The 26,694-nt window shown below is 40.9% G+C and overlaps 1 protein-coding gene across 6 annotated transcripts in view; it reads left to right on the top strand.

Annotated features, from left to right (window-relative positions):
- The window catches only part of lims2 (LIM and senescent cell antigen-like domains 2), a 189,006-nt gene that overhangs the window by 115,884 nt on the left and 46,428 nt on the right, over positions 1-26,694 (top strand). For 2 of the 6 annotated variants that reach the window (XM_051927233.1, XM_051927232.1), the window contains exon 1: positions 20,628-20,978. The exons of 2 other annotated variants lie outside the window; for them this stretch is intronic. In XM_051927233.1, the coding sequence (XP_051783193.1) occupies positions 20,797-20,978 (182 nt within the window). In that variant the 5' untranslated portion in view covers positions 20,628-20,796. Of the gene's footprint in view, positions 1-20,624; positions 20,979-26,694 lie in introns of those variants that run through there. 2 more of the 6 variants (XM_051927236.1, XM_028800907.2) reach the window with 2 other exon arrangements.

The raw sequence follows: 26,694 nt of genomic DNA, 5'->3' as shown, positions 1-26,694 counted from the left end.
GCAATTGACGTGGACCCCCAAGTATTTGTAGTAGTGCACCACCTCCATGTCTACTCCCTGAAGAGTCACTAGGCGCAGAGGTCCTACTCTGCAGCCAAATTCAATAACCAATTCTTCGTTTGTAGACAATTGTCTTTGCACCAATAAAGAAAGTATTTTAGTTAATAATCTATTGTGTGTATTTGTGTGGAGGTTGGTGTTCAGCCCCAATCTGATTGGCTCAGTGATAAGGATTATACTTTAAGGTGTGCAAACTTCAATTCCTGATAATGAGTTTGTTTTTAAGGAGTTAAAATTGAGCATTTCAACAACAACAAAGACTATTAAATACCAGACTACATTGGGCCTCTAACGAGGCACACCCTGAGTTACCTTTAAGGACAGGATATATTTACAAAATACAAATGATGCTTTCACATTGAGTAATGGGGGCCTATCTGCCATTGGTGTTTGTCAAAAAGTGGACAGGATGTGAGCGAAATGACATAGCTGATGTTCTTCTACTAAAACGTATTCCACTGGTCTCGCTTCCCAAGTTTCTGACAATGTTGTGCATGTAAAAAATTTTGAAGCTTGGCTGTGCAGCAACTATCGATTTTAAGTTGTAGCAAAATGATTGCCTGTTTGGAGGAGCGGGATATTTAAATTAAAGCCTAATAAAGTGGCCAGTGACAATAGCTTACTTGACGTTATTGCTAATCTAATCACAAAATACAAAAATATCAGTAAGTATTAATCAATTTCTGGAAAATTAATGCAGGCTCAAAAGGCATAGGAGCTGATCCTGCAGCTTTGTGTCACAATTTTGTGGAGCTGTTCCATATTGGCGTGATCACAGAAGTCATGCATGATAATGACCATAAAAAGTGTCCTGGACAAAGCTTTGTCCAACATTGTTAATATAACTCTGAAAACCCTCTTCAGGGCTTTCTTTATTATCATTCAACTGAGTGGTTAGACTTCTTGCTTTCTATTGCAACTTTTCCAATTTTGGATAATCTTTAAGATTAGGTTATTTTGGTTCTGACAATTTAATTGGCTTCCAGACCTGTGTGTTTGTTGATTCCATATTCTTACACGCTATCATCATGTATTTTCAGTCAAAGATTTATTGAGTAGAACTGTGTCAAAAAACACTGCTGGGGCTTCTTTCTACCTACAACAATACACCTTTATAATGCCTCACTGGGACTGCTCCCCTACCTTTAGCTATGTCAGAAGTTTTCTTCGGCTTCTTTGCAGAGGCAAAAACTCTGGCATGGGAGGAGTTTGGGGAACCCATGGAAAATGAGTTTCAGTCAGCGCCAAGAACAGGGGAAAGTGGTGCTCCATCAACACTGTGTACAGTGGAGATGGGGCCCTGCTGACTTCAACTGTAGACGTTATTGACCGGTGGAAGGAATACTTCGAGGATCTTCTCAATCCCACCAGCATGTCTTCATTAGAGGAAGCAGAGCTGGAGGACTCCGGGGGGGGGGGCATCCATATCAGGGGCCGAGGTAGTTAAAAAGCTGTGAGGTGGCGGGGCCCCTGAGGTGGACGAGGTCAACCCTGGGTTCCTCAAAGCTCTGGATGTTGTGGGGCTGACCTGGTTGACACGTCTCTGCAGCATGGGTGGAGTGGTGGCTCTGAGGCTAAGGATCTGCGCTGGTATCCCGAAGGTTGCCGGTTCGAATCCCCGTCACTGCCAAAAAAGATCCTACTCTGCTGGGCTCTTGAGCAAGACCCTTAACCTGTAATTGCTCCAGGGGCGCTGTACAATGGCTGACCCTGTGCTCTGACCCCAAGGGTTATGTGAAAACTAACAAATTCCTAATATGAGAAATCGTATAAGGCAAAATAAAGAACAAAAAAAAAAGAAAAAAAAAAAAGCATCGCTTGGACATTGAGGGCAGTGCCTCTGGATTGACAAACTGGGGTGGTGGTCCCCCTTTTTAAGAAGGGTGACCGGAGGATGTGCTCCAACTATAGGGGTATCACACTCCTCAGCCTCCCCGGTAAGGTCTATGCATTGGTGCTGGAGAAGAGAGTTCAGTCAATAGTTGAATCTCGGATTCAGGCGGAACAATGCGGATTCCGTCCCGGCCGTGAAACACTGAACCAGCTCTACACCCTGGCAGGATCCTGGAGGGGGCATGGGAGTTTGCCCAACCAGTCCACATGTGTTAAGGCATTCAATCGTGTTCCTCGAAGCATCCTGTGGGGTGTGCTCCGAGAGTTTGGGGTTCAAGGCTCATTGTTACAAGCCATTCAGTCCCTGTACAGGAGGAGCAGGAGCTTGGTCTGCATTGCCGGTAATAAGTCAAACTCGTTACCTTTTGATGTTGGACTGCCTTTTATCACTGATTCTTTTCATAAGTTTTATGGACAGAATTTCTAGGCGCAGCCAAGGAGTGGAGGGGGTCTTGTTCGGTGACCTCAGAATCTCGTCTCTGCTATTTGCGGATGACGTGGTTCTGTTGGCTTCAACGGACAGTGACCTCCAGCTCTCACTGGAGATGTTCGCAGCCAAGAGTGAAGCGGCAGGGATGAGAGTCAGCACCTCTAAATCTGAGGCCATGGTTCTCTGCCGGAAAAGGGTGGAATGCTCTCTCCGGGTTGGGAACACATTACTGCCTCAAGTAGAGGAGTTCAAGTATCTCGGGGTCTTGTTCACGAGTGAGGGAAGAATGGAGCGGGAGGTTGACAGACGGATCGGTGCGGCATCCGCAGTAATGCAGGCTCTGCAACGGTTCATCATGGTGAAGAGAGAGCTGAGCCAAAAGGCGAGGCTGTTGATTTAACAGTCGATCTACGTTCCTACCCTCACTTATGGCCATAAACTTTGGGTAGAGAACGAAAGAGCAAGATCACCGATACAAGCGGCCGAATTGAGTTTTCTCCGCAGGGTGGCTGGACTTTCCCTTGGAGATAGGGTGAGGAGTTCAGTTATCCAGGAGAGACTTGGAGTAGAGTCGCTGCTCCTCCGCATTGAGAGTAGTCAATTGAGGTGGTTCGGGCATCTGGTCAGGATGCCCCCAGGACGCCTCCCTAGGGGGGTGTTCCGGGCATGTCCCACTGGGAGAAGGCCACGGGGCAGACCCAGGACACGCAGGAGGGATTATATCTCCTGGCTGGCCTGGGAACACCTTGGGGTCCCCCCAGAGGAGCTGGAGGAGGAGGCCGGGGAGAGGGAGGTCTGGGCTTCCCTGCTTTAGGCTACTGCCCCCGCGACCCGTCTTCAGATGAGTGACGGACAATGGATGGATGGAAGAAGTTTTCTTCTTTTTAATAATTCTGGTGTGTATTTGGGTAGGGTTGTTGTTTGTTATAATATTTATTTACTGAACTTTTGCAAAAAGCTTCATTTCCCCATTGGTGCAAAAAAGTATTATCTTTAAGTCTGTCTCTTCCCTCTCAGTCACTGACTTTTAAGCTTTTGTTGTTTTCCATATTATTTTCACTCTGCGGCAGAACACTAGGGGAAGGCAGCTATTGCTCCTAAACAGTATGCTGGTCCAATTCCAAATTACACACACGTGTGTTGGGTAAGTTGGCATCTAATGGTCAAACAAACCTGAATTTCCTTAGTATTTGTTATTAAAATAGGACAGCTTGACCAGACTGGGATGTGTACCAATTTTGTCAGAGCTGTGAGATAGCAGTGTAAATCATCATGGTGCCTATCCATCATTACAAAATGACAATCACAAATATAAATATATACTACTCCGGAAAGGAAAACCAGAATTCAAAGCCATGATGTTCATTTTACCTGTGCAAATTTACATACATGAAAGTACATAATCATACATGAAAGAAGTTCAAAGTGGTTTACAATGATAGATTTGAATCCTACCACAAGAAACCAAACCCTTGTGGGCCCAAACAGACATAAGCCAGATAGAGGCCCACCCTTTCCATGAACAGGGCTAACCGTATACAGAGGAGACTGACCAGGCAGGCGTCCAAGATCAAGGAAATGATATGTGAAAGGTTAAATGAAGGAACGAGAGCCAACTGCAGGATCACACTGGAATGACACTTATTTTTCCATCTGCTGTGAGGTCATGTCACATAGCTTTGAGAAGTTGCTTGGATAAAGATTAAAGCTTTGCCCAGGAGACATTAAAAGAAGAAAACTAAATGTCCAATAGTGTACGGTAATTTTGTTCTCAAAGTATCTGTAAACAGTGCACAGATGTGTGAAAATAAATGTGTATAGTAGTTGGGTGCCACAGTGGTTAACGCTGCTTCTGCACAGCTCATCGTTTCTTGGTTCAAATCTTGGCCTCATCACTTGCGTTATCATGATTGCAAATTCTCCATGGGAATTTACTCATTTCATTATTCTATTATTATTACTTTATCATTATTATTCTTCCTGAGGGCACAGTCATTGGAGTTGAGCAACTAAACATTTCACTATATATTTCACTATATATAATTTGTATGTGACAAATCATACTTGATATGATTTGATTTTGATTTTAGTGTCAGTGTGTGAGTCTGTAGTTCTGGAGATGGACTGCCAGCCAGGATCCATTTTTTAATGCTCTGTTTTGAAATAAGTGGTAGCAGAAGATTAATGAAAGTTTACACTTGTATTTTCTACTTTCTCTACATACTGTATACACTATATGTAATACAAACAGCATATGTGTGTAATAGCATGGGCAGTGACACAAGTTGTGATCAACAGGTGAAGCTACTGTGACGGAGTTATTAAAGTACCCTAAATGACTTACTGTACATTCAGATAATGGTGAATTCAGGGAGGTAGTATGGCATAGTGGCCAAGTCGGTAGACTTTCAGAAAAACCCAACATAGCTGGTTAAGTCTTTGCTTCTGCCTTGCAATGAGAAAGTTGGTTAAAATATTGGTAAGTACAGTAGAGTCTCGCTTATCCAACCTTCACTTATCCAACATTCTGTATTATCTGACATCTCACCGCAAAAAAAAAAAAACCAAAAAAAAAAAACCGCATCAATCAGCAACAAGAACTGTAAGTTGCGAGCGTGAGCGTAGTCTATTTTTTGTTGCTAAGTTCATTTTTTCAGTTAAATTTTTCTGTTGTTTTGTTGTGAAACATGATTACAGTGGATTATGTGGCTGGCCCTCTCTGGCGTGTGTGTCTCTCACATGCGCGCACGTGTGTGCGTGCGTGCATCTGTCTCTCTCACGCATGTGTGCGTGCATCTCTCTCGCGTGTGTGTCTCTCTCACGTGTGTGTGTCTCTTGCGTGCATGTGTGTGTGCGTGTGTCTCTCTCGTGTGTGTGTGTGTGTGTCTGTGTCTCTCTCACGCTCTCTCTCTAACGCTGCACAGGGAGAGACTGAACACGTATGGAAATCATCACCTCGCACAAACCAAAAGGGAAATTGGCTTGTTCCTATACCGAGTGTGTGGTCGTGCACAGAGGCAAACGTTTAGCTAACTTTTTGGTCATAACCCGATTTGTACGTGTTCAGAGATGTTCGTGAACTGAGGTTCCACTGTATTAGGCTCGTAATGTGTAAAATTATAACGTAGTTTGACGTTTAATAGGCTTTTTCTTAACACATCCTATTATCCGACATTTTCGCTTATCCGATGTTCTGCCGGCCCGTTCATCTAGTATTAGTAATATGTAGTCTTTTGAAATAGACAGGAGGACAACCTGTGTGGGCTCAACTGTAACCCTCCGTCATAGCAATGGCAAAGAAGTACAGGAGAACCTTTAGGTAGGTGGACTCATGTCTTTCATATGACATCCTGAACCCCAGAAGTGATTCCCACCAGACTTTCTGGCCAAACCAAAGCTGGCTGATTTTAGAGAGGCTAGAGAGAGAAGGAAGAATATTTTGGTGGAAATAGACTGTTGAGTAAAGAAGTCAGCCAACCAACATGATAATTAGGAAACACAGTGGGCCTGTGAGGCTTAGGTCTTTATTATTTTAAGTTTTGTTTTATAGTTTGTTTTCTCCCTTCTGTAAGTAATCTTCCCTAATAACATTTTTTTATTGATCTTCTTTGGTCTGGGACAGTTCCTGACAGTTTCCCATTGAACCTACAATACTGAGAGATGAATAGCTTATAGGGAAGCTATTGAGATGGGATCAGCATTTTGACTTTTAGGTTTTCAAGAAATTTACATGTTTCAAGCATCTCCAAATGTGATTTGACTATCTTTTGTTCCTGTCTGTGGTATGTGTATCAGGTATAAGTCTATGAATAACTCAAAAACCAATCGTGGAATCCAAATAAAATTATAGTAACAGGCATTTTACAGTGTTGATTTTGAGCAAAAGAGTGCAGTAGATTTTGCTTTAAAGAGATGATGTCATATGCTGTTATATACTGTATGTGTGTATATATATATATATATATATATATATATATATATATATATATATATATATATATATATATATATATACACACACACACACACACAGTGGCATGCAAAATGTTCAATCCTCTTGAAAGTTTTCATAATTTTTTACATGACAAAAGATTTGTACACATAATATCCATTCAGTAGTTTTAATAGTCAACGCTTATGCTGTAATAATACCTTTTTAAAGTCCAAATAAACTGTTTTCTGTAGATATTTAACTGAAGATGAAAAACTCACTGTGGTGGGCTGGCGCCCTGCCCAGGGTTTGTTTCCTGCCTTGTGCCCTGTGTTGGCTGGGATTGGCTCCAGCAGACCCCCGTGACCCTGTAGTTAGAATATAGCGGGTTGGATAATGGATGGCTGGATGGATGAAAAACTCACAAGTTAGTGTTTGCATAAGTATTTAAACCTCTGTGCTTTGGAAGCTCCAGGTCTACACAAATGACAAAGAGTTTGCTAAAAATACTGAATTGTTATGCAGATAATGATGATGATTTTCAAGGGGATTGAATACTTTTGCGCTTCATTGTATATAGTGGTTTAATGAGGAACAAGAAGTCCACAGAAAAAATGTTGTGTGGCCAACCCACTCATCCCCCTTTAATCAAAAGGAAAAAAGCAAACAAAATGAGGCATTCTGCAGCACAGTATGCAAAAGAAAAGTCCTCAAAATCACAGATGCCATCAGGTTTGGTATCAAGGTTTGGATCAGTCATTCAATAGGTGCTCTGTCCTGTGGTATGCTCTTTTCAGAGAGTGACACCTCTTTCTGGCAGCCTCGTGACTTATAGGTAGGGGACTGGAAGGGGCAGAGTCAAATGCCCTCACTTGGGTGTCTTTTTGATACTGCGGAAGGAACAGAAGAGAACGTAGTTAGGACCAGCGCCCCCTCTTACCCCTGGTAATACATACCTCAGATGAGCCTATAGAGTGATCCCCAGACACACATGCTTGAAATATATACTATACAAACATATGAATAAGTTTGGGAACCCCTCTTAGCCTGCATAATAATTGACTCTCCTTTCAACAAAAAAAGATAACAGTCGTACGTCTTTCATTTCCTAGGAACATCTGAGTACTGGGGTGTTTTCTGAACAAAGATTTTTAGTGAAGCAGTATTTAGTTGTATGAAATTAAATCGAATGTGTAAAACTGGCTATGCACAAATTTGTAATTTTGCTGATTTGAATGCCTGTCACTGCTCAATGCTGATTACTTGCAACACCAAATTGGTTGGATTAGCTTGTTAAGTGTTGAACCTCATAGACAGGTGTGTCCAATCATGAGATATAAAGGTATTTAAGGTGGTCAACTGCACGTTGTACTTCCCTTTGGCTCTCCTCTGAAGAGTGACAGCATGGGATCTAAAAGCAACTCTCAAAAGATCTGAAAACAAAGATTGTTGAGTCTCCTGGTTTAGGGGAAGGCTACAAAAAGCTATCTCAGAGGTTTAAACTGTCCATTTCAACTGTAAGGAACGGAATCAGGAAATGGAAGGCCACAGGCACAGTTGCTGTTAAACCCAGCAGGTCTGACAGGCCAAGAAAAATACAAGAGCGGCATATGCGCAGGATTATGAGAATGGTTACAGACAACCTACAGTTCACCTCCAAAGACCTGCAAGAACATCTCACTGCAGATGGTGTATCTGTACATCGTTCTAGTTTCAGCACAATTTGCACAAAGAACATCTGTATGGCAGGGTGATGAGAAAGAAGCCCTTTCTGCACTCACGCCACAAACAGAGTCGCTTGTTGTATGCCAATGCTCATTTAGACAAGCCAGATTCATTTCGGAACAAAGTGCTTTGGACTGATGAGACAAAAAAGGAGTTACTTGGCCATAACAAAAAGCACTTTGCATGGCGGAAGAAGAACACCGCATTCCAAGAAAAACACCTGCTACCTACTGTCAAATTTGGTGGAGGTTCCATCATGCTGTGTGGCTAGTTCAGGGACTGGGGCCCTTTTTAAAATCGAGGGTCAGATGAATTCAACCCAATATTAACAAATTCTTCAGGATAATGTTCAAGCATCAGTCACAAAGTTGAAGTTACGCAGGGGTTGGATATTCCAACAAGACAATGACCCAAAAGATAGCTAGCATTCATGTAGAGGGAGACGTACAATGTTCTGGAATGGCTGTCATAGTCCCCTGACTTGAATATTATCAAAAATCTATGGGACGATTTGAAGCAGGCTGTCCATGCTCGGCAGCCATCAAATTTAACTGAACTGAAGAGATTTTGTATGGAAGAACGGTCAACAATACCTCCATCCAGAATCCAGACACTCATCAAAGGCTATAGGAGGACAGCGTCTAGAGGCTGTTAGATTTGCAAAAGGAGGCTCACCTAAGTATTGATGTCATATCTTTGTTGGGGTGCCCAAATTTATGCACCTGTCTAATTTTGTTATGATGCATATTGCATATTTTCTGTTAATCCAATAAACTTAATGTCACTGCTGAAATACTACTGTTTCCATAAGGCATGTCATATATTAAAAGGAAGTTGCTACTTTGAAAGCTCAGCCAATGAGAAACAAAAATCCAAAGAAGTAAGAGGGGTTCCCAGACTTTTTCATATGACTGTATTTAATATATTTACAGTACACAATCCCTCACTGTTTATAGGGAGAATATTATGATGAGTTCAAACATTCAGAGCACTGTTTAGTAACCCACAAATGAGCCAGCACCTGATCAGACCTTTACATCTTTAAGCAGCTCTTTTGTGCTTCTGCAGTCTGTGTGTGGCAATAGCAAATGAATGTCTCACTGACATCACAGGGCACTGAGGCAACTTCTGGTGGTGACAGGAGCATCCATGTAGGAAAGCTTACAATGGCAGGAAGGAGATGGGCTAGAACAGGCATTTTCACACTCCCCATAGCCTCAGGGGAATTTTAGTAGAGGGGTGGGGATGCCACATGACATGTTGATTGGAAGGAAGTTGTTAAGCAACGAGGTGGACACTTCCATTTCTCTGTAGTCGCTCATTAATGAAATGTGTGACTTCTGCTCAAGTATTTTGTAGTAGCTGTGTTCAATCAAATAACTGTGGAAATGAACTTGGACATCTTTTGGCTTTGAATTTCTCCTCAGAAAAGCACGCTGTCTTTGCTCTAGCACAGTGAAGACCTGCTTTGCTTCCCATCCATCCATCCATTTTCCAACCCGCTGAATCCGAACTCAGGGTCACGGGGTTCTGCTGGAGCCAATCCCAGCCAACACAGGGCACAAGGCAGGAACCAATCCCGGGCAGGGTGCCAACTCACCGCAGGACACACACAAACACACCCACACACCAAGCACACACTAGGGCCAATTTAGAATCGCCAATCCACCTAACCTGCATATCTTTGGACTGTGGGAGGAAACCGGAGCGCCCGTGCTTTGCTTCCCTTTCAATTTATTTTCAGCCCACTTTTCTTTGTAAGGGTTATGATGGTGGCATTTTGAACTGGATAGCTCAGGCCACCCAACCCTCAGCAAAATCTCTAGCCCCACCTTCAAGCTGTGCTTCAAACAAGAGTTAAAGATCCAAGTCACAGTTTGATTTGGATAGTTTGCAACCTTTAAATTTTGAATCCCCTTTGGTTTTCCTTCCATAATTTTATATGCTGTATTCCTGCTTTCAGTAACAAACCACAAACTGTTTTCTGACCTCAAAAGGGTTTTATCAATGAGGTTAAATTGTACCTAATCTTATTTACCTCTTAAATTATTTGATATGCAGCAAGCTACTGTTTTATTGACTGTTAGATTATGGCATAGTTGAATTGGTTCAGTTTAAAAAAAGAAACACTGATAAAAAGAGAGAATGCCTGGAAAGTTTGGCCAAAGGTGAAGGATCCATCTATTAATTGAGTTCAGAGTCAAAGCGAGTTTAACTGACTCTGTGAGTTTGAGTAAGTCATTTAAGCAGCCCCTGCTCCAGTTTTAAATAACGGGAGTAAACAATTATGCCATCATTTTCCACTTCTACGGCACATTGTAATGGCGATCAATGTAAAAGAGTTCTGTGAAAATAAAGAATACAGGATAAGAATAACGAGAGTAGACATCATTCTGTCCATGAAGCTCATTCTTCTGCTAATAACAGATTGATTCAAGATCTAAAGGTGCCCCACAAGCAGTGTAACATCAGAACCATCTGAATAAAGAAGTACCTCTTCATTTCTGTTTTACATCAACTGACCCTTCCGCTACACTGGTGACCCCCAGGGTCACATTTCACTGCTCATTTTACAGAAGTCTTTAGAACCCTGCATGTTTCCAAATTTGGAAAGACTGAAGAAGTACTTTGTACATGCCCTTCATGGATTTCAAGTCACAATGAATTAGTGAATCACCTCTGCTGTTCTTGCAGATTCAACCTCCTTTGTCCAAATCCCTGTTATGGGTGGTACGCAGCTATCGCGTATGTCAAAAGTTATCTGTTGTACACCGAAAAAAACCTGCACAGTCTTGACATTATGTCAGCATATGAAACATAAAACTGAATGCCAAAGTGGGAGAAGAGCTAAGCATATTTAAAAAAAAAAAATGTAACCAGAAAGAGCAATAAATGAACACTTTATTGACGTCTCAGTAACTCAGTGTCCTTACATGGTCTGAGTAAACTGTCCTATGTATTTGCTTTTATATCATTGCTGGAGTGGGCTCTACATTGTATGAAGTTTACCTTTAAAATCTTCCCTGTTGATTCTAAATAGTCCTCACGTATACATGTTCTGTCACTTTATTTCTTTAAGACTTTTTATATCTGCATCAGTGTGTACAACTATAATAATTAAATTGAGTTTTTACCTACTTGCTCTGTTGAACAAAGCCTCAGCCTCTATGATACCGAACTGAGTTAGGCAGGTCACAGAATGAAACTATGATGTTATATTTTTGTGAAGTATCTTGAGAACAGGGGACAGTATGGTGCTACTGCCACATTGATAAAGAATATCTGTCTAATTTGTCTCTGTGGATTTTCTTCTGGGTTCTCCGGATTTACTCAGCCACCAACTGATGTGCTTATTAGGTAAACTGATGAGTCGTCATTGACTTCATGTAAATGTGAGTGTGAAATGCTTGTGTGAGTAGGCACACTACAGTGGACTAACATGGCTGTCTTGTGGGGTCAGACATAATTCTCAAATGAGAATAGATATCTGTGAGCGACTTATAAACTTTTTATGAACAGTGGCAAAATCTGCCACTGAAAATGCTCCACCCACAAAGTTTCTTCCTAAAACATTCGCCAACCCCAGTTTCCTCCAGTCTGTATATTTTAAACATTTGGAGTTGAGGTGTCCCATTTAACCTTGCGTATTTAGAAAAATGTGTAAAGTCACAATGGAAAGTCAGGTAGGGAGAAAAAGAAATTGAACAGAAGACTTGATGTTACGGAAAAATAGAAAAGTATCATTTAACAAGGGCTAATGTTTTTGGCATGCAGTATGTTGTAGTGGTTAAGACTTTGGACCTAGGACTTTAGACCATGAGGTTGCAGATTCAAATCCCAGTACTGACACTGTGTGACCACGAGCAAGTCACTTCACCTACCTGTGCTCCAATTGAAAGCACATGTATCGGGTATGTTGTAAGTCATCTTGGATAAAGGCATCAGTCAGATAATAAGAAATAATATTATTACTAGGTCACTATGACAGGGTGCCTCGAGAGGAGCTGTGGTATTGTATGAGGAAGTCGGGAGTGGCAGAGAAGTACGTAAGAGTTGTACAGGATATGTACGAGGGAAGTGTGACAGTAGTGAGGTCTGCGGTAGGAGTGACGGATGCATTCAAGGTGGAGGTGGGATTACATCAGGGATCGGTTCCGAGCCCTTTCTTATTTGTAATGGTGAGGGACAGGTTGACAGACGAGATTAGACAGGAGTCCCCTTGGACTGTGATGTTTGCTGATGACATTGTGATCTGTAGCGATAGTAGGGAGCAGGTTGAGGAGACCCTGGAGAGGTGAAGATATGCTCTAGGGAGGAGAGGAATGAAGGTCCGTAGGAACAAGACAGAATACATGTGTGTAAATGAGAGGGAGGTCAGTGGAATGGTGAGGATGCGAGGAGTAGAGTTGGCAAAGGTGGATGAGTTTAAATACTTGGGATCAACAGTACAGAGTAATGGGGATTGTGGAAGAGAGGTGAAGAAGAGAGTGCAGGCAGAGTGGAATGGGCGGAGAAAAGTGTCAGGAGTAATTTGTGACAGATGGGTATCAGCATGAGTGAAAGGGAAGGTCTACAGGACGGTAGTGTGACCAGCTATGTTATATGGGTTGGAGACGGTGGCACTGACCAGAAAGCAGGAGACAGAGCTGGAGGTGGAAGAGTTAAAGATGCTAAGATTTGCATTGGGTGTGACGAGGGTGGACAGGATTAGAAATGAGGACATTAGAGGGTCAGCTCAAGTTGGACGGTTGGAAGACAAAGTCAGAGAGGCGAGATTGCGTTGGTTTGGACATGTGCAGAGGAGAGATGCTGAGTATATTGGGAGAAGGATGCTAAGGATAGAGCTGCCAGGCAAGGGGAAAAGAGGAAGGCCTAAGAGAAGGTTTATGGATGTGGTAAGAGAGGACATGGAGGTGATGGGTGTAACAGAACAAGATGCAGGGGGACAGAAAGATATGGAAGAAGATGATCCACTGTGGCAACCCATAATGGGAGCAGCCAGAAGAAGAAGCAGAAGACTTGGTCATTAGAACCTGTTAAAGTTGAACATGCCATACACAACTTCCCAGGAGTAAAACATTCCTGCATTAGATCAATTCTTGTTTTACAGTACCAAGTGACTTGGCTTTTGTTGAGCTTAACTGGTTTACTGAATTGAACCGGTTTTCAACATGAATGCCAGCAGTGTGAAAATGAAGTTACTTCACATGCGTGTAAGCCAGCAGACAGTATTCACATATCTCTCAAAGCAAATAAATTTACTGTAAACTAAGTCAAAGTACTACAAGTGGTTGAGATAAGAATCAGAGGAAGTTGATTTTATAGAATGTCAACAGCTGGTGTCCTATACTGGGCTTCCTGTTTTCACAATAGTACAATTGGACTAATCAGGTTCATTAACTGATGGGACTGATTAAAAAAAAATCTTATCAGCTCATTATATTTTATAGTATTTATAATGAATATTTAACATTGTAAAACTTAACAGCCTGAAATTCTTAAACTCACTTAATCCAATTCAGGATCATAGCTGCTGGGATCTATACAGGCAGAATTGGGTGCAAGGCTGGACCAAGCCTACATGGGATGGAAGGACTTACTTGCATGCACACACCCATAAATGGCTAATTTTGAATCAACAATTCAGTTTTAGTTCATTTTTGCATATCACTCTTCATTAAGAGCAGGCTACAGAGTGTTGTAACATGTTCACAAGTAAATTGTAACTGTAAACTTTAACATACAAAAAGAAACAGATTTGTTTAAACATACATGAAGAAAAACAGCTGCAAACTGATTAAAATAAGTGGATCCTAACAATATCTTTACATTAACATTATTGTTGAACTATTGCCAGTTGACATTGAAGGAGAGACAAACATAAACTCCAGTCAACAGGACCTCTAAAGAAAATAAACCTCTGAGCAGGTCCGTAGTTGATTATGACAAAGAAAGCCAGACACAGTCGTGGAGAACTCGGCTAACTGGCCTCCCACCCCACTCTGCCTGGCCCAACTAATCAATGACAGAATCTTTTCATTCTGTTATTCCAAGGCTTCCAGTATCTGAGATGTTTTTGCAAGGGCAAGAAAACAACTTGTAAAAGAGGAGTAGCACCACAGCAAAACACTGAGAAGAGAAACTAAACAGAGGAGGGCTAGCAGCAGTTCATAATTATTACTTATGACTAGCAAGCAGAGAAGCAGTATGCACACCTAAACTAAGTATGTTATACTTAAGTAATGAGTCTTTAGCTTGGATTTAAAACCTGTGACTGAACGGACCTCTCTTACATAAGCAGTTTTTGGGCCTCATCACTAAAATCATGACCTCTCACCCTTATTTTGTTAATCCTTGGAATCTTTAGTAGCCCGGCATCTCAAGATCTTAATATGTGCCCTGGTTTGTACAGTAAGTAATGATAGGCTCGGCTGTTTAAGAAGGGCATTGGCCATTTTAGGCTTTATATGTAAGGAGTATTTTGAAATCGGCCCTGAGCTTAACTGAAAGCCAGTTTAACAACTTAAGTGCAGGAGTTAAGTGGTCATACTTTCTAGTTTTTGTAATAATTCTTGTAGTACAATTTTGAGTGAAATGAAAGCTGCATATAAAATGATTTGAGCAGCCTATAAATAACTCCTAGCAGTAGTCAGTCCTACCAGAAATAAATTCATTAATGAATCTCTCATTATTTGTATCCTCCATATTCAGAAGCCATCATAATATTCCATGGTTTTGTAATGTGTGTTTTTAAAATACATACTGGTACCATAGATAATGCCTAAATTCCATGCTGACACAGTAAGACTAATGAATAGTCCTACTGAGCTAAAATGTGACAGAATATTGTTGCAGTCTGTATCACTCCCCCCAGTAAATAACGTTTCTTGTTTTCTCCTGTGTTTAGAAACAAGTACTTGTCATCCATTCACTCCTTTAACTCAATGACTCAGTTATTTTATGGCACCATTGGAGAAACTTCATTTAGTCCCAGAGAAGCGGGGTATCATCTGCAGTGAAAATGAAGGCTGTGTTTTCTTACCATAGTTTCCAATAGAAGGATGTAAAGGGACAATCAGCCTAAATGTGTCTCTTTTGGGATTTAGCAGGAACACAGGAGTACCCATACAGGCAGGGGGAGAGCTTCCAAATTCCATTTGGATAATGCCTGGTCATAGGATTTGAACCCAGGATGCTGGATCTATGACACCGTAGCACTCATCACTTTACCACCATGCTGCCACATGATGTAAACAATTTCTGTGCTTGTAGTAGTTTAGATGTAATTTTGTGGCAAAGCTGTTAATGCCAGTGCCTCACTTGTCCAGGGTTTTAAGGTCCATCCTAACCCCAGTTACCTTTTTTTTGTATCCAGACCCTCCAGTAAAAGTTAGCAGATTAGATTGAATGGTGACTATAAGTGACTGTTGGTGAGTGCATTGATTGTACCCGTTAGTGACTCGCCTTGTGCCCTGTGTTGCAGGGATAGGCACAAGCTCCATGAATTCCTGACTTATAAAATGAATTTATGGATTGTTTTTAATGATGCAGTACCACGCATAACTTGGGAGTGAGTGCTAGATAAGAGGGCACAGCCATGGCACACCCTCCTTATAATGAAGAATATGTTTTACTCTTCCTACTGAAGAATTATCATGAATGTGGAGAGGGTCCAATACAGGGTATCAGAACATTGTGCATCCGATCGTAAAGCAGCATTAATAAAGAATAGCAGTCGGTATCGTGACATTGTACATTTTTGAGTGCATTTTGATATCTCTTATTGTCTGTTTTTTGTTATCACTCATCCAGCAAACAGATGGAGAGGGAAAAATAGGAAATGGTTAGGCATGTTGGCTTTAAAAGCACCATGATAATAATTCTAAAACAAAAAAAAAAAGTTCCTTCCACTCTAATCACTTCAGCCTGAAAATGTAGCAGTGGCGCTAATTGGGAGCGGGCATGTCAGCAGCGAAATTCCACAAGCACTTTTGTCTGTCGTCATGTCGCCTGTTAGAAGACAGATTCCTCTTTTAGGAAGTTGACGGTAGAGCAGGGGGTGGGGTGTCAACAGGGCAGTCATTTGTAACAAGGGGGGAAAAAAAGTTGAAAAATGAGGCAGCTGCTGTTGCCAAGCACCTAGTTTGGGGATGTGACTACCCTGGGCGTCTATTTAAGGAATGATGGAAAACAGTCTATAGACCGCAGCACAGAAAGAATCTTGTTGTTTAAAAGTCCTCCATAAAGCCAGACCACCTGTACTGACATGGTTGCTGCTGGTGATGTCAAACTGTTGCCTTACTCCTTGTGTGCTAGAGTATAGCTGGACTGCTTTTTAATTGCAGGTGGTTTCTGTAATCTATGAATTAGTGTAATATTTTACACTGTGCAATTTTATTATGTCTTCCTTTGGAAGACCACATAGCTAACGCTTGGGTAATATTTAACAAGCAGCTAGAAGAGAAGCAATGTGAGAAACAAAGCCAGGAGAATTAACTACAGCCATTGACGCGTTTCCCGTTATTCTTGACACACCCAGGTTGTACAATAGAGTGTCCTTTGGCAACAAAAATGAGTGCCACCCTAAAAAAGGTAGAACATTTAGATATGATGAAAAGCAAAACATGAGTAACGGGCAGAGTACATCTTCAGTTTAATAGAAACAAAGACATTTGCTAATTATTTGGCTCCATCTCCTTGTAACCTGCGAATGGAGCAATTTGTAAATACTGTAGTGGAAAGGGCAGAAATCTCATTATTGTCATATATAGTGAGGGACGCCACGCCGAAACTGGCAACTCAGCCAAAACTGTACTAGGAACCTTGCCCGGACAGGATGCCCACAGCATGGGAAGACAACTTGTGCAGGACATTGCCTTCCCTGGAACGCTAGATGGCAGCCTTCCTGGGTTGTGATATCACCACAGATTTCCACAGGGCACATCGGGAATTGGAGTTTGTCGGTTCAGCCCTGTTGGAGTCCATGGGTACCGCCAGGGTGCACTGAGATGAATAGCAAGCCCCACTTCGTCAGGCTCCATACGCACTTGGAAATACTTATAAACCACAGTTTCAGGACACCGGTAGTGCTCCCGGGTGTAAGAAGCAGCCCCACTTCAATCTGGGAGCCAGTGTCTGGAGGAGGAAAATGAAGCTTGCTGTGTGGAGTGGAGCAGGAAGAGAAAGAGAGAAGTACAGAGTATTGAGTGTTGTGGTGTGCAAAATGCTTACTGTGTAAAGAGTTTCCCAAAAATAAAAGCTATGTAAATAGTGATAAATATATATATTAATATATATCTATATATATATCTATATATATATATCTATATATATATATATATATATATATATATATCTATATATATATATATATATATATATATATATATATATATATATATATATATATATACAGTATATATACCTACACTGTGTGTGTAAATCCCTGTGAACAGCCTATTGAAAGTTATGTAAAGATTTGTTCTACCATGACGCCAATGTATTTGAAGATTTGTGGAAGTTAGGAACACATTTTCCAACTCAGACAAAATCACACAAACAAGCAAGCACAGGATACAACATAATTCTAGGAAAAATTGTAATCTGATGGGTGTAACTGTAATCCAACTATGCAATGAAGTGTTGAAACAGACAGACACCACCGATTACAATACTGCCAGCTTGTTGTGGCTCACTTTTAAAACTACTACCACCATCTTTCACCCAACAGCCCTTGCAGCAACTGGCAAAGCTGCCCAATGATGAAGTACTCCCAGGATTGTTTTCAATTTAAGTAACCGGGCTAAAGCATCATTTGAGGTTTTCTGCAATAAAATTCACTATATACTTACCATTTATTTATTGACGATAAACCTGTGAATAACAAGGGCTGACTTGTAAACATAAATGCTAATTTTACATGTAGATAAAATAACTACACCCCTACATTAATCACTACCTCAAATACCTAAAATTAGAATTGGGTGCCCCAGGTCAGGTGCAGATGGTCAGAACATCATTAGAGAAGATCTTGACAGAACATGCCCCCTTTATTTAACCCTAAGACATTTAGTTTGTTTTGCTCTCTGTTGTTGAAGTGTGCGTTATCATCATGTCTAGATTGAGACAGCTCTCAGAGGCCATCACAAAAAAGGTTCTAGATGGCCATGAGTTGTAAAAGGGATTTAAAAAAATCTCCTAACAACTGAAAATCAGTCATTCCACTATCCAGAAGATTATTTACAAGTGGAGAAGACTTCAAATAACTTTCAACTTGGCCAGGCCATGCCACCCCTGAAAGTTCAGCCTGAGAACAGAATGCAAGATGCTCAAAGAAGTCCCTAAAAAGCCCAGAATGTAACCACAGGACCTATAGGTAGCTCTTGCCACTGTTGATTTCCAAGTGCATTAGAATGTGGCCATACAAATTACATCTTCATGGTAGGTGTAACCAGGAGGAGACCATTTTTGTCCAGAAAGAACATCAGGCAAAGACTAAAGGTTGTCTATGAACACATAGACAAAGACTAGGACTTCTGGAACAATGCTCTCTGGACAGCTGAGGCAGTGATTATTTGCCATAATACCAGAAGATGTTTGGCAAAAACAAAAGACAGCATTTGACGGAAAGAACCAGATACCAGCTGTAAAACACTGTGGTGGTAATGTTATGTTTTGGGGCTGCTTTGCTGTATAGAAGTACGAGTCCCATTGAGAGGCTGTGAAGGCTTTGAAACGGGCCGTGTAAGCAAAACACCCCACTTCTGACATCACACATCGGAAAGAATTGCACATGGAGGAGTTGATTTCAGAGACCAATAGGAAGTTACAGGAAACACCTACTTGAGCTCGTTTCTGCCAAAGGGGGCAATACAGGTGGTAATGTAATATCTGTTCGTTTTTTGTTGAATAAATTATTGCAAAATCAGATTTCCATTACTTTTTTCAGTTACACATTTACAATGTCATGTTGTTAAGTTTTACAATGTTAAATGTTCATTATAAATATTATAAAATGTAAAGAGCTGATAACATTTTTTTACACAATTATCACGTAAAGATATTGTTTAAATGAAGATCAAATGTAAATACTGAATATCCACATATGTTGGAAAAGAAAAAAAAAATTCATGGGGTGTGCTTGTGCAGTAAGCTAGAGTCTTCTAAGTATACAAATCCCACAAGTACTCCTCACTGCAGAACCAAAAATCCAAGGAGAGTAGTTGGACCTGATTCACCTTCTCTCATTTCTTGTTGTAGGTATAGAGTCGAACCAGAAATTCACTTAGTGCCTGCTCTGTCCCAGCTTTTGCTTGCTTTGTCTCTCAATAATTATGTATTTTCTTCCATAGTGCAGTTCAGGGCTTCCATATGAAGTCTGTCTGTCTGTCTATCTATCTGTCTGCCTGGCTCCTACCTATCTGTTGCATTCACATTGCACATATTGTATGTAATATTAGGCAGATTTTGCATAGCGGCTGGCAGACAACGAGAAGGTCATTCTTTAAGGGCAAAACAAAAGAATAAGAGTAATGTGAGGTTGTTATGAAAGAATTTGGTAAAACTCTCACCAAAATCATAAGAACAAAATCAACAATAGAAGGAAATCTAATCCAAAAGCATTCTCTTAAGTTTTCTCTCTCACAAGGTCTTTCCTTTAAAGAAGTTAAAGTTCAAATGCTTATTGTAATGTGGGTATGCTCTGTTATATATGGGGACCTCCATAATGCTGTAAGTCACATGACACATCCATCATGTGCCTAGCAACTACGCAGCATCATAGGGAACAGACGCAAAAAGTGGCGGTGTTCATCACATCCAGGAACGCAAAAACAGCAACACAATGAGTAAGCAAAAGGAAAGTAACAATAATTTATTGAAACAAAAGCATATGCAGTTAATTAATGAATTCCTGGCATTATCTCTTTGACTTTGTGTTATACAGTGTATTATCTATTGCTCTGTCGTTAACAAGAACACAGTTGGAAATATGTTAAGGGCAGATTTTGTACAAATGTTACAAAGTTTTTCTTCACTCAGAGACACCTGGAGTAAATTACCAAGTAGTGTGGCGGAGAGCAGGACTTTAGGGGCCTTCAGATCTCGACTTCATGTTATTTTAGGTGACACGGATGGGCAGGCTTGTTGGCCTGAATGACATCATAATTGTTTCTTATGCTCTTTCCTATGATTTCGTGTTTTTCATATGTCAGTATTTCTGTGTCTGTCACATAATGCCTTTCCTACCCATCGATCCATTTTATAGCTCCTTTAACATCTTTATCTGTCTGCTATACTTGTGTGTATGCTGTGCAGTGGATTTGCTTGCTTCGTAGTCCTGCAGGAACAATCGCGACTTTCCAAGTGTGTGTGTGTGTGTGTCTCTCACAGTTTACAGCCAAAAGAGGCTGAGTCACAGGGAAAGCTCTCAGTGTTGTATTTGGCACAGATTTTTTTTTTTTTATATAATTAAGAATCTCCCATTTGTAAACACGAGTCAGGGTGACGTTTTCACATGAAATCCTTCCCAGCCCCCCCAAATCCTGTTTCCACTGCTGCCGGCCGCGCTGTGACCTTTACTGCGCTCCTCTGTGCTTTTAATTTGAAGCTGTAACCAAAGCTGCCTGTAGGCCAGGCTTGGGAGGCTGTGCGCTGCATCCAGCCTTTCTGTTAAGAGAATTTCGGAGCGTCCCAGAGCAGCAGACACACAACACTTCCCAGGACTGAGCTTTCTGTGGATTTACACTCTGAGAGGAAGATGGAAAGCCAGAACAGAACGATGCCTTATGCCATCCCCGAGGATGGGGAGTTGCCGTCACCGGTGGTCAACGGTGTCCAGCATGCCGACATCAATGAAGCCGAAGTGCCGATTTCTAAGAGCCAGAGAAGGCGCAGTGATATTAAAGTGTACAAGGAATTCTGTGACTTCTATGCCCGCTTGTAAGTCCACCTGATTTTCTTTACTATTATAACTTTGTTCCTAGGGGCTCCGTGGTATATTATTAGGAATAAGCCTTTAAGACAGCCTTTGAAGTACATTTCTGAGGAGTCTCACCTCATCTTCCATACCCAGTTGAGCTCCCTGCCTGTTGTTGTCCTTTTCAAACACAAAGTGCCATAACATCCTGACAAGAGAGTCCTGCCTTAAAAGGGCAGAAAGAGTAAGTGAAGCTCACTCGAGAACAAAGCAAGAAAATCAAGACAGTCCTTGTTGGTATGGGTGGTGGGCTGCAAAAAAAATGTCATTTCTTTATTTCTCTCAATGAATAGAGAGACTAGGATTCGTTATTTGTTTTCTTATAGTTTCTGTTATGCCTCACATTTGTACATTTACACTTTTAATTTTTTTGCTTTTTTTTTTTTCTGGTTGGCATTTACTTTAGACTTCATATTAGTGTTTGATATATTGCTCCTTGGCATTTGCGGTCCTGCTGTCTGACAACAAATTTCTTTTGAAGGCAGTCGGTCCCATTTCACAGCTTAAACACCAAGAATAGAATTAGGGAAGTCTGTATATATATATATATATATAAAAAAAAAAAAAAAAACTTAAGCGGCCATTGTGGTCCTCTCTGTCAGTTGTCAAGTGTCTGCACAGGTCTTTAGCTGAACTTCTGGATCGTATTGGCGAATCTAAATGGGGAAGGTGGGCTGACGTCCTTTCCAGAGTTAGTCCCTGCTTTATAACAGGCTTATTGTAGGTCTTTGGTTATTTACTATTTTATTGTCCCCCCCCCCCCCCCCCCCCTTTTTTTTTGAAACCTCTTTTGGGTTTCTCTTTAATAAATAAAATGTATATCATTTTTTGCTGTTTAAATTCTCTGTCTTCCTCAGCATTGCAATAGTTAGATAGTAAGTACCTAAGAGGGAAATTTATCTTTTTTCAGGAGGCCGAGAAAGTTTGTAACAAACGAGCAACAACAGCCCCCCTCGAATACACGCAATTACTAAAAAGAAGAAATCTTCTGATTTGGCTGAAGATGAGAGAGCAGTCACAGTGAGACTTAATAAAAAGGCCTATTGCTGTAGGAATGAAGGACTCCCAGTAGTGTTTTTTTGGTTTACACACATGTGCTGAATAATTTATTGGCTTAAAATGCTATGAATGGGGACCCCAAATTGTTTAAAAAAAAAAAAATCCCTTTACCTTCAAAATATTCTCCTTGAGATGCAATACACTTGTTCCAGTGCTTTCCCCCCTTCCTGTTAACCTGTCCTGTACTCAGTGTCTAGAGCATGTGTTGCTAGATTCTTTCTATGGTAGCAAATCTTCTTCACTTCAGTCTCAATTTCACTTTCGGGAACAAAAAGAAGAGATCTGGTGAACATGGGGTGGAGAGGTGGGGGAGTGCAATGCAACAACCAAATTGTTTTTTGATCAAAAACTCTTTGACCGATAAAGCGGTGTGCACAGGTCCACTGTCACAGAATAAAATGCAGTTTTGGGTGCCCACTTCCTTGGACCTTTTTTTTTTCTGATGCTTTCCTGTAGACATCTCAACAGTTTAATATAATGTCACTGATTAACAGTCTGTTAACAGGGAACAGACGCTTTACGAATAAGTCCGTCAATATCGGAAAATGCAATCGTAATTGTCTCTTGAAAAGAAAACAAATCGCAGAAGTCATCTGCACGATTGTTGAATAAATGGCAAATGTACAGGCTTGATCACCTCGGCATGATGCCACTCAGTTGACTAATTACCCGGACTGTAGGCATACAATACTTAGGATTAGGGAGCAGTTCTTGAATATGTCGCTAATTTTTTGGGTCCATCCCCATAGTGTGCCAAAGAAAGGATATAGAGCATTACTCAAAATGTCCTTTTGTTTTGTCTTCATTGTGTTCTCCTCTGCTACCTCTAAGTGTTTACAATGTAGTGCATTTTCACTGAAAATATTTATAGAGTCATAGAGTTGTGGTTATATCGCAGTGTGTTCGCAGCTCTGGCTTCATAATCTGTTTTGTCTGAGCTCTGTTTGCATGCTCTCTTTGACTATGACTATGAGCTGGATCAAACCAGTTTAGTAAAGGGTAAATGGATATGTTAAATATATATTTACATTTGGTGTTATTTTGGTCTTTACAGTATTGCTCTTGTGTGGAAATAGCATGGAAGCACAGTGCTTGGTGCGGTCACCTTACTGCTCGAGGAGCACTCGATTCAAATCCCAGCTTGCTGCCCGTCAGTGTGGATTGTCCACATTTTCCTCATGTCTGCATTGGTTTTGCTTCCTGTTTCTCCAGTTTTCCTCTCACATCCCAAAGGCGTATGTGTTGGGATCACAGAGGTTTCTAAATTGGTTTAAGGTAGATGTATTATGTAAACGTGCTCTGCAATGGAGTGGCACCCCGTCCAGGGTTGGTTCTGCACTTTAGCCCAATGCTGCCAGATTAGTCAGTAGCCTTCAAAGACCTTGAAATGAATTAAGGAACTTTGAGAACGGATACACTTATAGATGGATGTTTATACTGTCCTGTGTTACCACTGTAGCTCATTTTAGAAATTCTGTGTAATCCAATACACAACCTGACTGTAATCCCTCACAATTCCTCTTCACGGATGACAAATTGCCCAAGTGATTTCATCAGGTAGATACTCCCATGTTGCATAGCCGCTGTGTTTTGGTAAATCGCATTTCTGTACAGTCCCTTTTCAGATCTTACTTTATCATTATGATGGTATCCAGTGCACTTACCCATTTTTGGTAATTTGTGTCACATTCTGATAGCTGTAATCCCTCTTGATGTTTTCATGAGCTCAGTCCGAGCTGTAAAGTTGCACTAAAGAAAGGCCAGTGTGACAGGTGGGGAATCTGCTGTGTGATGGAAGGCGGTTTATTAATACTTTGTGCCTGAGTCAGGGTTACTTTAATGCTTGGCCCTTAGAAGTAGTCTGATCCTAAGTCCTTTCTTTCATTGTTTTAATCAGTTAATGAAAAATTGGTTTGTCAATGCACTACTTCCACATCAGATCATTTTGTTCTGATATTAGAAATCACAGCCTACACACATACACAAAGGCAATGCCTCAAATCCCTGTAATGAATGCAAATTGGAATAAAGCAATGCAGAGCTCTCCACATTAAGCTGGTTTGAAGACTACTGAGAATTGATGAATCAATAAATTACTGACGTCAGAAGAACCTAAAAGCGAGCCACATGTTACATTATCTGGGTGTTTGGTTACTCTTAATATAACGGGAGGTGGCACAGTAGCTACTGCTGCCCGACAACTCTAGGGATCTGGATTCAAATTCAGATCCTTTTGTGCTTACCTTCTAGAATTTGGCTTCTTCTGAAGTACAGATATATTGGTGTGATGTGTGTGAAAGAGCACGTCTTGCAGTAGACCCGAGTCCCACCCAGGACTGCTTCCAGCCTTGTGTCGGATTTATCTGGAGTAGGCTCTTGCTCCCGGCAACTTTGTAAAAAGGCATGAGATTTCAGTTTCCAGAGTAGCGAGGGCTTCAAATTATTCTTAGAGAACCAGTCAGGTCCGATGTCATTTATCATGTGTATCACAGTGTGTGTTTACCATTTATAATAGAATGCAGAATTTGCATTAAGTCATAAATATATAAATAGAAGATATATTGTTCTGAATCATTTAAACAAAACTGGACATAATTATCAGCAGAGAGTTGGATGCCATGGGCTATGTCTTTTAATCTTTTTTATTTTTTTAGTATTTATTTTCACACATTCACATTCTGCAGGGTCACTGAACATTAGTGTGTCTACTCCTGTGCAGTGTCCCAGCTGACCCTCCAGTGAAGTGATTGCATCGTTATGTCCCAGTGGGACTGGCACCAGCTGGACAGCAGGTGGGGCCTGGATGTAATCACGGCTCGTCCTCCTAGATATAGGCAGAAATTCAAAAAAGTCTTCCTCCGTGTTATTTTTCACAATGAACCCTGGAAGAGAGAGGTTAAGTGTTCCCATGTAATAATACTGTATATAGGGCATATATATAGACACACAGTATAGATTACTTTCATTGGGGGGGGGGGGGGTTAGTACAAAAAAATCAAATTTTATTATGCTTTAATCTGACTTTGTAACACAGCAATATGAAAAATAATTATGGAGGGTACTATATATATTATCTGTCTGTTCAAAGGACAAACCATCTGGGGCCTCATGTATAAATGGTGCGTACGCACAGAAATGTTGCGTACGAACGTTTCCACGCTCAAATCGCGATGTATAAAACCTAAACTTGGCGTAAAGCCACGCACATTTCCACAGTACCTCATACCCTGGCGTACGCAATTTCTCCTCTTGGTTTTGCAGACTGGCGGCACCCAGCGTCTTTCTTAGATCCACATTCCTGACGCGACTTTATAAATACACTGAAATTAACTGCATATTGTTTATTAGTGTAATGCATCTGATTGTAATTAACCTGTAGCAATATAATGGTCCAGGGAATAGCCATAGTATTCCACATACCATAACTGCTTTAGTGTTGTTACTCTCAATGCATCTTCTTTTTCTTTCAGCTGCTCCCATTAAGGGTTGCCACAGCGGATCATCTTTTTCCATATTAATCTCTCACTGCACCACTCGGAGTATTTATATCACTGTATCTGAGTGGGGAATCACAGCAGCCGCTGATCGGAAAGAGAAATATCGATATACAGCATGAAGCAGACGCTGCCTGAGCCACGGCAAAACGCGTCAAAGCCTTTCCTGTACGGACCTAGCGTTTCAGAAACAGTTTCATCCCAAGAACTATAAACGCACTCAATCAAGTGCTCCTTGTAGAACTGTTTGTACTTATAAGTACAATTACCCCACTGTAAACTTGCACAACAGTTATAATATTGCACAACCTGCGCCACTTTATAAAGCGCGTATTTACATATGATGACGATATCATTTTTAAGATGAAATGCAGCAAAATATGTTGCTTATAGTATACAGATAAAACTTTAACTTCATTTAAATAATCTGTATTGTTAATAATTAAACATGTGAGGACACGGTGCCGCAGCACTAGCTAGTTCACGGATAGCTCCTGCCTTGCGCTGTATTATTGCTGGTGCTGACGCGACACTGGAAGGATAGACGGAAAGAATAATTAAACACATACTATGAAGATATTTCAGTGTTCCTTAAAAGTTTTGAAGAATCGGCGTTCTAAGCTTACAGATGACTTAACGTCTATTACAAAGCTGATTGTGTGGCGATTGGGTATTTGGAGAAAGAAAAGTAAGGACAGGAATTGGAGGTTAGTACGTTTGAAAGAGACAGTACTTCTGTAATAAATTATTTCATCGAAGGTCGCGCATGGCGCAGCAAGCCTCTTGCGTGAGTTATGAACAATCACTGCGCCACCGTGTTCCCATGTTTAATAACATGCTTTAACTCCTATCATCATGAAAAAGATATCACGTATACATCTCAGTATTTTAATTATTCAGAGAGCTGTAATATCACAAATGTAATGGATTATGTGTCCTGTCGGAGAAAGAGAAAGCCCGTTTAAGAAGCAGGTAGTGATTCACACACAGAGCACAAAGAAGATCAAATACAAAACAAAGCATTTAACGTCCTACTTTAGTTAGGATGGGATTTGAGAAACTAGTAAATTAAACGATTTTAAGATGAAGTTTATGATGTTTAAGTTTATGATGTTCTACTTTAATG

The sequence above is a fragment of the Erpetoichthys calabaricus genome, chromosome 4 (genome assembly GCF_900747795.2).
Source record: "Erpetoichthys calabaricus chromosome 4, fErpCal1.3, whole genome shotgun sequence".
NCBI classification, from domain to species: domain Eukaryota; kingdom Metazoa; phylum Chordata; class Cladistia; order Polypteriformes; family Polypteridae; genus Erpetoichthys; species Erpetoichthys calabaricus.
This window is presented reverse-complemented; position numbering and strand designations above follow the sequence as displayed.